Genomic DNA, 10,623 nt, shown 5'->3' with positions numbered 1-10,623 from the left:
TCTCCAAGATTAACTTGAGGTCTGGATACTATCAGCTGAAGATTAGTAGGAAGGGTGTCCCTAAGACGGCTTTCAGGACTCATTATGGTCATTACGAGTTTCTGGTTATGCTATTTGGACTGACGAATGAACCAGCTGCTTTTATGGATTTGATGAACCGGGTATTCCAGCCATATTTGGATAGGTTTGTTATTGTTTTCATTGACGACATTCTGGTGTACTCTAAATCTAAATCTGAACATGTTCGACATCTTACTTTGGTGTTGAAAAGGTTGAGGGAACACCAATTGTATGCTAAGTTTAGCAAGTGCTAGTTTTGGTTAGACCAAGTTGCATTTTTGGGGCACGTCATTTCAGCTCAGGGTATCTTGGTGGATCCTCAAAAGGTGGCAGCTGTGGAGAAGTGGGAGCAACCGCGAACTGTCACTGAGGTGAGGAGTTTCCTTGGTTTAGTAGGGTATTATCGATGGTTTGTTAAGGATTTTTCTGTGATTGCTTTACCACTAACGAGGTTAACAAGGAAAGATGTTAAATTTGAGTGGGATGATAAGTGTGAGCAGAGTTTCAGGCAGTTGAAGTATTGTCTCACTCATGCACCTGTTTTGGCACTCCCGGACAATAGTGGTGATTTCGAGGTCTATAGTGATGCTTCTTTGAATGGTCTGGGATGTGTGTTGATGCAGCATGGTAGGGTAATTGCTTATGCTTCACGACAATTGAAACCTCTTAAGTTTAATTACCCTACGCATGATTTGGAGTTAGTTGCCATTATTTTTGCGCTGAAGTTGTGGAGACATTACCTTTATGGAGAGAAATGTAAGATCTTTACAGATCATAAGAGTCTTCAGTATCTTTTCACGCAGAGGGATCTTAATCTTTGTCAGCGGAGGTGGTTGGAACTGCTTAGTGGTTATGACTGCACGATTGATTATCACCCTGGTCGTGCAAATGTGGTAGCTAATGCACTTAACAGGAAGTCTCAAGGCCGTATCAATGCGTTGTACATTAGTCGCGTTCTTCTTCTGGCAAACTTAAGATCCACGGGAGTGAGGTTGGAGGCAGAAGATCCAGAGGTGGCTTTACTTGCTAATTTTCAAGTTAGGCCAATTTTAATTGATCGGGTGCTTGAAGCTCAGGTAGCTGATGAGGAAACTTAAGAAATAATCCAAGCTTGAGATCAAGGGAGGAGGAGAGACCTCAGAGTTCGTGAATGAGATGGCATGCTGATGCAGGAGGGTAGGATGTTTGTGCCTAATAATTTTGATTTAAAGAAAGCAATTCTTGATGAAGCACATATCTCGGCTTATGCTATGCATCCAGGAGCTACTAAAATGTATCATACCATTCGACCATTTTATTATTGGCCGGGTATAAAGAGGGAGATAACTAAGTATATGAGTAGGTGTGCTGTTTATCAACAAGTTAAAGCGGAAAGGAAGAAGCCGTTTGGGTTGTTGCAGCCGCTTCCCGTTCTAGAGTGGAAATGGGAAAAGATTACTATGGATTTTGTGTACAAGCTTCCGCGTACACATAACGGTTTTGACGGCATTTGGGTGATTGTTGATCGGCTTACTAAGTCAGCACATTTCAATCCAGTGAGGGAGAAGTATCCTTTGGGTCGATTAGCTGAGTTGTTCATCTCGAAGATCGTGAAGTACCATGGTGTCCCTATGAGTGTTGTCTCGGATCGTGACCCAAGATTTACATCTAAATTTTGGATGGCCTTTCAGGAAGCTTTGGGTACGAGGTTACTTTAGAATACAGCATATCATCCATAGACGGACGGACAGTCAGAGAGAACCATTCAGACGTTGGAAGATATGTTAAGATCTTCGGTGTTGCAGTTTGGCGATGCTTGGCACAAGCGGTTGGATTTAATGGAATTTGCCTACAACAATAGCTTTCATTCGAGTATTGGCATGGCACCATTTGAGGCGTTGTATGGTAGATCTTGTCACACACCCTTATGTTGGTCAGAGGTTGGAGAAAGAGTTTTGGTGGGCCCGGAGATTGTTGAGGAGACTACTCAAAATGTTCAGGTAATCAAGTTTAACCTGAAGGCGGCCCAGGATCGGCAAAAGAGTTTAGCAGATTGGCATGCTATTGATAGAGTGTATGAGGTTGGCGATTGGGTGTTTCTGAAGCTTTCATCGTGGAGAGGCGTTGTACGGTTTGGAAAGAAAGGTAAGCTGAGTCCCAGGTATATCAGACCGTACATGATCACCGAGCGAGTTGGTGAGGTGGCTTATAGGCTGGAGTTGCCTTCTGAGCTAGCTAAAGTACATAACGTTTTTCACGTGTCTATGCTTCGACATTATGTTGCAGATCCGTCTCATGTGATACCTCCTCAACCCTTGGAAATTAATTCGGATTTGACTTTTGATGAGGAACTAGTGACGATTCTGGATTGGAAAGAAAAGGTTCTGAGGAACAAGACAGTGAATTTGGTGAAAGTTTTGTGGAGGAATCATTCCGTGGAGGAGGCTACTTGGGAAACTGAAGATCAGATGAGAGATTTGTATCCTCGGTTGCTCTTTGATCGCTAGTGGTTGCTGTGAGTGGTCGTTTTGAATTTCGGGATGAAATTTTATTAAGGTAGGTAGGTTGTGACAGCCCATCCCGGACTTTTCGTACAGTGGGGATGAAATGACAGTTTTGCCCTTAGTATGGTTGTTTCATTGTGTGGTCATTTTTGGGTTTTGATTGGTTGATTTTGGACCACACACATACCCACACTCATTTCTCTCTCTCTACCCTATCCTGAGACCCTCTCTCTCTCCCTTTCCTATCTTTTTCGTACGGACAACACCCAAAACCCTTGGAATCTTCATGGATCGAGGAAACAAACTACATATTTGTGCTCGTGAGGTCCTCAGGAGTTCAACCATACCTATTTCAGGTAAGGGAACCTTTATTTTCACGTCGAACCCAAGAGGTGTAAATCGGGGTACTGTTCATGCACACATTAATTCTTATGTTTTTGGGACTTTCAAGCTTGTAGGAAGCTTGGTGAGGTCCTTAGGAGGCTTGGGATGTTCGTTTGAAGGTTTTGGATGTCGGGATCGTGAGTTACAAGTTTGGCCGGAGTTGGTGGTGTTTTCCCAGCAAGATTCTGTTGGTTTGAAAGTGGTATGGATTTGTTCCTCTTGTTGTAAGCTTCATTTTGGTACCAGTTTTGTGAAATTTGGATGAAAAACGAAGGAGATATCAAGTTTTGAAATTTTCCCAGTTTTCCGGCGCTCCCGGAGAAGATGACGGAATATTCCGTCAGTTTGGACGGAATATTCCTAATGGCGTTAATGGAATCAGTTAGACTTAACGAAATATTTCTGACAGCGTTAACTAACGTCGTTAGTGTGCCAGGCACATGCCTGCGCATGGGCGGCGCGTGTGGCCATGCCTTGGCCGGCGTGTGGGGGCGCGTGCGGCGTCAAAAAATTATTTTAAAAATATGGAGATGTTCGTGAGGTTGAGTAGATGACGTTGGTGTATTCATACGCCCCATTTGAGTATTGTATGAGAAGTTATTTCATAATGTTGATTATGTACTTTAAAATTTACGTTTTTATAGTTGTTTTGCGTATAGGTGAGACCTATCCCGAGGACAAGCGCGGTCACTCGAGGCAAGGGGGTTACGACCCTTCTACATACCAGTGAGTGGGCTTTTGGTTTTCCGTATATACCTATATACTTGTGTTTTTCCCAGAAAGTGAAATGAAACGTTTATATGTTTTATATGCCATGCATTATGTTTGCCCGTTTAATTATGCATTATTAGTTGCATATATATATATATGTTTGGTGCTGCGGACGCATAGGTAAGTGCCAGGTAAGTTATGGTTTATGTTTATGTTTAGTAGTGATTTGAGATGCATAGAGAGCTCATAACCTGCACCCCTGGTGTTAGTGCTCCCGCCCAGAGTTGGGCACAGTCCTTCACGTGATGTTCACCTCCCGCACCACACGCTCATCTTGGATCCAAGTTAGGTGCACAGTCCTGTCGTACAGACCACTTTAGGTGGTTCAGACTTGTAGGTGACCCGCGATTATTCGCCCAGTCTTCACGTGATCGTAGCACTTAAGCGTACTTATTTTACACCCAGTCTTGTCGTACATACCACTTTAGGTGGTTCCGACTCGTGTGCAGGTGTAGTTAGTGAGATGGAGATTGGAGTTCTAGTTTCAGCCGTACAGGTCACGTTAGGTGACTCCGGTTGACAGATTACTTAGCATGGATTGGCATTACCTGAGTACTTGTATCTTATTTTGAGGCATTTAACATGGCATATTTCTGCACATGATTTATATATATGTATATATTATATTTTCTGGGAAGTATACAGGTTTTACGGCGAGGGGTTAGAACTTTGTTTATGAAATGATTTTTGAAAAGCTTTGTTTTTGCCCACTCACGCTTTCTGTTTTGCGCCCCTCCAGGTTCTAGTTGGCTAGCACTTTTGGTGGCTCCCCAGAGGATTTTCTCGGCTTATCTGACAGATTATCATCAGTGTAGGACCACCTTTGGGTGTGTTTATTTAGTGTTGTTTCTCCCGGACTGCACTAGGTCTTTTGTGCTCTGAACTTTGTTTTTCACACTTACACTTGCACATGTATGTTATTTACTTTGTGTATAGCTAGGTTTGTTTTTATTCGTACTTTTATTATTATTTCTTAGCTTCCGCACTGTGCACATGGTTACGTCACTTCCACGTGACGGCCAGCATGCCCTAATCTCGATCGGGGTGTGTCATGGACAAGCTTTGCAAGCCTTGTGATAGTTTATGATACTCTTTGTTAGCATTGATGGTAATTTAATGATACGATTATTTGAAAGTTATTGTGCGTTTTTCACTTAGTTTCATCAGTTTGGGCATGGTTCAACAATTTGCCATCACATCATGAACACTTAAATAAAGCAGTTCATATTTACTACAGCAAGGCTAGAATGTTGCATTTTTGGATGATGCCTTGGATGACAGCTTGGGTGCTGCCAAATTCCGTTACTGCCCTCGCTGTTATTTTTTGTATTTTTTGGATGAAGCCTTTGTGACACGTTATGAATTGAACCCTAAACCCTAGTGATAATAAAAATTATATAATTTTAAACATCGTAAATGTAAGAAAAATAAAAAAAGTATAGTCCGGAAGTTGGTACGAACTCATTGTAGGGTGGTCGTCATTTTGATACCAAAAAAGTCTAGAAAAGTTGTATCCCCAACAAATCACAAGATGCCGAGTGTCATATAATTTAATATAAAATCATGGAAAAATCAAAAAAATATTCCAAAAGTTGCCACAAACTCCTTGTACCATGCTCATTGCGAAATGAGCATAAAGCTTGGATTCCCAAATGAAATAGGATAAGTTCACAAATGTCACATCGGGTACTTGTTTGAAATGTTACTTGATACACTTGTACATGTTTCAAGATTACTTGATTGCACTCCCTTGGCCAATTACCATTTTCATGATACCGATTTGGTATATTGAACGCACCACATCGAAGATATCACGTTCTCGGTCTTGTACAAATTGGTGTTGAAGAGTACAAAATGATGCGAAAAATCTTGGAGTTGACACATGGACGTTTACTAGCAAAAGACAAGAATGTCCTTATTAAATTGTTGAGGTCTACATTTAATCCACGAGCAATTCAACATTCTTAGAGGTTTGAGCATCTGACTATAATCTCATCTAGCTCCCCTACCCATGGCAAGGAGAAAATTCAAAGGTATTAAAGATAGGATAATTGCTAAATCCTGTCTTTATACTTTCCCAAATTAAGACCAACTCTATCAAGCAAGGAATTGCAATCAAATCCAATTAGGGATTCCACAAAATAATTTCAAGATATTATTAAATAATATATTGGGATAATTCTTGTTACATCCCACATCGCCCAGGGGAGTGGATCCTGTAAGTCTTATATGTATATTCCTATCTCTACCTAGCACGAGGCCTTTTGGAAGCTCACTGGCTTTGGGTTTCGTAGGAACTCCGAAGTTAAGCGAGAAAGGGGTGAGAGCATTCCCATGATGGGTGACCCACTGGGAAGTTCTCGTGTGAGTTCCTAGAAACAAAACCGTGAGGGTGTGGTCGGGACCCAAAGCGTACAATATCGTGCTGGGGTGGAGTCGAGCCCGGGATGTGGTGGGAGCCCGGGTCGGGATGTGACAATTTGGTATCAGAGCCAATCCCTGGCCAGAAGTGTGCCGACGAGGACGTCGGGCCCCTAACGGGGGTGGATTGTTACATCCCATATTGCCCAGGGGAGTGGATCCTGTAAGCCTTATATGTATATTCCCATCTCTACCTAGCACGAGGCTTTTTGGAAGCTCACTGGCTTTGGGTTTCATAGGAACTCCGAAGTTAAGCGAGAAAGGGACAAGAGCATTTCCATGATGGGTGACCCACTGGGAAGTTTTCGTGTGAGTTCCCAGAAACAAAACCGTGGGGGCGTGGTCGGAGCCCAAAACGGACAATATTGTGCTACAGTGGAGTCGAACCCGGGATGTGATGGGGGCCCGGGCCGGGATGTGACAATTCTTTCCTTATCGATCTTATGGATAACACATCTTGGCTAATCAGATGCCGGTTCATGTCAGGGCAAAAACCTACACACGTGGCTAGCCCTAACTTTATAAATACCTCATCTCCACTAATTTCTAGTAAGCTTTTGCTATGCAATTAAACCCAAAACTCTCTATTTTTTAAGGGAAACTGACTTAGGCATCTAAGATTCATTGGCCAAGCCCCTCCACTTCGTGGGCACGTGTTGCTTTGGCCGTGTTTATTTATTTTTTAGGTACAAATTCATCAAAACTAAAAACGACGGATTTTTGTTACCATCGATGTCATATTTTTGCATTTGTAAATTAATTATCATGACTTATTATTTATTTTCAACCCCCCTCTAAAAACACTATCCACACGGTTTTGAATGGTTTTTAATAATTTGAAGTTAAATATTTAACCGTAAACGGAATTGACCAAATGGGCTAATAGTCCAAAACATAAGAACTAAATCAGTCAAATTGAAAATACGGAGACTAAATTGACCAAACATGTAAAACACAAAGACCATTTTGACATTTAAGCTCTAAAAAAAAGTTGGAAAGAGCAGCAGCTGAAAGGCAATTTCGTCAAATAACAGTTAGTGTTCAACTGATTTTTATATGCATATCAAGGTGCCATAAAGTGATTAAAGACCTGAATCAATTTAGTGGGGTTTGACTTCATCTGGAAAATGGCTCATGGGAAGTGAAAGCGTTCATATGTTAATGTTGGACGACGACCACCACAAACCCTCTCCAATCTCCTATTGAAAACCAAAACGCCCCTGCCACAAATTTTCTAACTTTTAACTATTATTTATGACAGTAGCTCTTGGTTTGAGCTGTTGGATTCATGAGTCATGACCCATGATTGGTCAATAGAATAAGTCAACGCATTGATGAAAAGAAATCCAACTTACCTTTAGCCACGCATTAAACTCCTTACTGTGAGAGTGATACATGTGGTGTTATAATCTAAGGATGCGTTTGGACATGAAATGTGAGTCCCAGCGATATAAAAAAAATAAAAAAGTGGATGCCAACGATATACCGATTGAAGTGTGGAAGGTTTTGGGAGAGACGGGTATTGTATGGTTCACAAACCTTTTCAATACGATTTTGAAAACAAAAAATTTGCCCAATAAGTGGCAAGAAAGCATTTTGGTGCCTATCTACATGAAAAAGGGCGACATGCAAAATTGCAAGAACTATTGGGATATTAAGTTAACGAGTCATACAATGAAGCTCTAGGAGAGGGTAATTGAGTATAGATTGAGACAAGAGGCATGAGTCTCAGACAATCAATTCAAGTTCATGCCAAGGCGCTTGATAACGGAGGCAATCTATCTCTTACGAAGTTCGAGGGAACGATATAGACATATGAAAAAGGATTTGCACATGATCTTTATAGATTTGGAAAAAAGTGTATGATAATGGATCCTAAGATAGGTGAGGATTAGAGATCAGGAAGTACTAAAGAGTGAACATTTTCGTAATCTTGGACTATCTTGCAAAATAATGGAGAATTAGATGGAGATCTAAACCATAGAATACAAGCTAGATGGATGAAGGGGAAAAATGCATCAGCTGTATTGTGCGATTGTCGTATGACACTAAAGCTCAACGGAAAATTTTATAGGACGTCAATAAGGCTAGTGATGTTATATGGTACGGAATGTTGGGCAGTCAAAAAACAACACGTGCAAAAAATGAGTGTAGCAGAGATGAAAATGATTCATTAGATATGTGGGCACACAAGAAATGATAATTAAGAACGAGGATATCCGGGGTAAAGTACGAATGGCTGCAATTGAAGATAAGAAGAGAGAAAATAGGTTAAGGTGATATAGACATGCGAATTGAAGACTTAGGATGCCGATTAGAAGATGCAGCTATAGGATGGAGGCTCAGGGTAAAAAGAGTGGAATACTTGGAGTTAACGGAAGATTTGGCGCAAAATTGTCCGCAATAGTGTTCTAGGATTCATATAGTTGACTCTACTTAGTAGAATAAGGCTTGGTTGTTGTTGTTGTTATATACCTTTACCTAAGGGATATATGTTTGGTAACGCTCGAAAATTAAACCGTTCTCATTTTTTTTGGACTAAATTAATATTTTGATTGTTAATGACTGTAAATTAATGATAAAAAAACACTTAATACTGCTTGTCTTATTTTCTGGTAGGGAAATAAAATGAAACCAAAAGTGAATTAATTGAGGATTCCACTTATTCTTCCTGTTTTCCCATGACTATGGAAATCATTTATCAAGCATGCACTTCTATTTGTGACAAATAACAATTTCTAATTTCCATAGGCATTTTCTTTAAAGTTCAAACCAAATGCAACTCTACTGTTATTACTTAATAGCATAGGTTGTTGTCTTGTTGATATAAAATAGTTCCTCCTAGGGTGTGATGGCTTGTCACATTGGAAAACCCATAGATGACATGCTTTGTCAAATAGTTATTTTTGAGTAATGTTACAGATACCATGACATATTGAAGAGAGTCTACAAAATTAAATTTAAAGTGCCATGTAGGATTTTTTGTACTTCAACTGAGTTGTCAAATGAGTCTTCAAATTTAGCTTCACCTATATTATAAAAATTGTACAAATATGATATACAAAATAGGATAAGTATAGCATTTTTGTTTTTTTGGTTAAACGATAGATTTTGTTAGATTAAGAGTTAGACGAGTCTTCAAATTTAGCTTCACCTATATTATAAAAATTGTACAAATATGATATACAAAATAGGATAAGTATAGCATTTTTGTTTTTTGGTTAAACGATAGATTTTGTTAGATTAGAAGTTAGATTAGCTAACGACAAGGTTTGAACCCACGTCATTATGCAAGAATTAATTTTTTTTTCCACCATTGTTTTGTTTATTTTTAGTTACGCACTACAAATGTAAAGTAAAGTAAAGTAAATAAATAAATAAATCCACGTCGGCGAATGACATTTTCCACCCATCTTCATAGTAGTAACCCAGCAGTTTCTTTGTATCTCTCTCTCTTTTTCCTTTCCTCATACAACACGTACCCACAAAACGCGCTCTACGCCAAACCCATATAATCAACAATAAGAAAAAACCCAAAACATCCCAATACCAAAAAACCATAGTAGGAGGACATCAAAAACAAAAGAAAACGCAACAGCCAACAGGGTTTTGATTAGCTTAGCTATAAAGCTCTACACATTATATATCCCTCTCTCTCTCTCTCATCGATCCTTGTGTTTCTTTTTCCTTGCATCAATTTGTTCAATGGTGAAATCACAATCTTTGCGAAATACTGATCATCCTGAGAAGGCGTTGACGGAGTCAGACTTGGCCGCTGTACAGCAGCTGATGCAGCTTAGTGATGAAGATAACACCAATAGCAGAAGCAGCGGCCACAACAAGAACAAGAAATTTCAGCAGGATGGCGATGAGGTGGTTGATCAAATCAAAGTGATCACTTGGGAAAAGATTGAAGAGATTTTTGGGAAAGAAGATATCGATCGGCCTAAGAAGCGGAGGTACCGGTCTCTTGCTGATATTTATTTGACCACGAAACCAGTGAATGCAAGATCATATGAGAAGAAGGTGAGGGCAACTTTCTAAATTAAATAATAGGAAAAACCCAAACGCACAGGCGGACCAGGATTTTAGCTAGCAAGCATAATATCTTAGTTGTTAAGTAATTAGTTGAGTAGATTGAGTTTCTGTTAATTCCTTTTTGTAGAGGTAGAGGTTGGGTTTTTTCCTTCCATAACGAAGACAATAATTTTTCTATATATAAATAGTGTTTTTCTTCACCATTTTTTGCTTGTTAAACATTTAGGGGTGTGCTATCCACACATATGTCCTTTGATATTCTTCAATTCATCTGATCTGACGGTCGAAAATTAAACGGGTGTGTGAGAAGTAAAAAGGGGTGTGTGATTATCACACCCCAACATTTATTAGTTAATCCTAATTTGTTTTTAGTTAATTAGTTACTACAATATTAATCAGTGCCATTCCGATCATACATACTGTTTGGGTTAATATTTGAATATTGGACCTAGATGAAGGAATGCCC

At 39.8% G+C, this 10,623-nt stretch overlaps 1 protein-coding gene across 1 annotated transcript; it reads left to right on the top strand.

The window, feature by feature from the left end:
* The first annotated feature begins 9,637 nt into the window (after nt 1-9,637).
* Nucleotides 9,638-10,357, top strand: LOC125473969. Its single transcript, XM_048577395.1, has one exon. It carries the CDS (start codon nt 9,825-9,827, stop codon nt 10,161-10,163), a length of 339 nt encoding a protein of 112 aa, XP_048433352.1. The 5' UTR covers nt 9,638-9,824; the 3' UTR covers nt 10,164-10,357.
* Nucleotides 10,358-10,623: the final 266 nt, after the last annotated feature.

This window comes from the organism of the source record quoted next, unplaced genomic scaffold (genome assembly GCF_019419815.1).
Source record: "Pyrus x bretschneideri cultivar Hongxiangsu unplaced genomic scaffold, Pyrus_bretschneideri_v1 Contig111, whole genome shotgun sequence".
Classification (NCBI taxonomy): domain Eukaryota; kingdom Viridiplantae; phylum Streptophyta; class Magnoliopsida; order Rosales; family Rosaceae; genus Pyrus; species Pyrus x bretschneideri.
The sequence above is the reverse complement of the archived record's forward strand: the minus strand, read 5'-3'. Positions and strand labels throughout refer to the sequence as shown.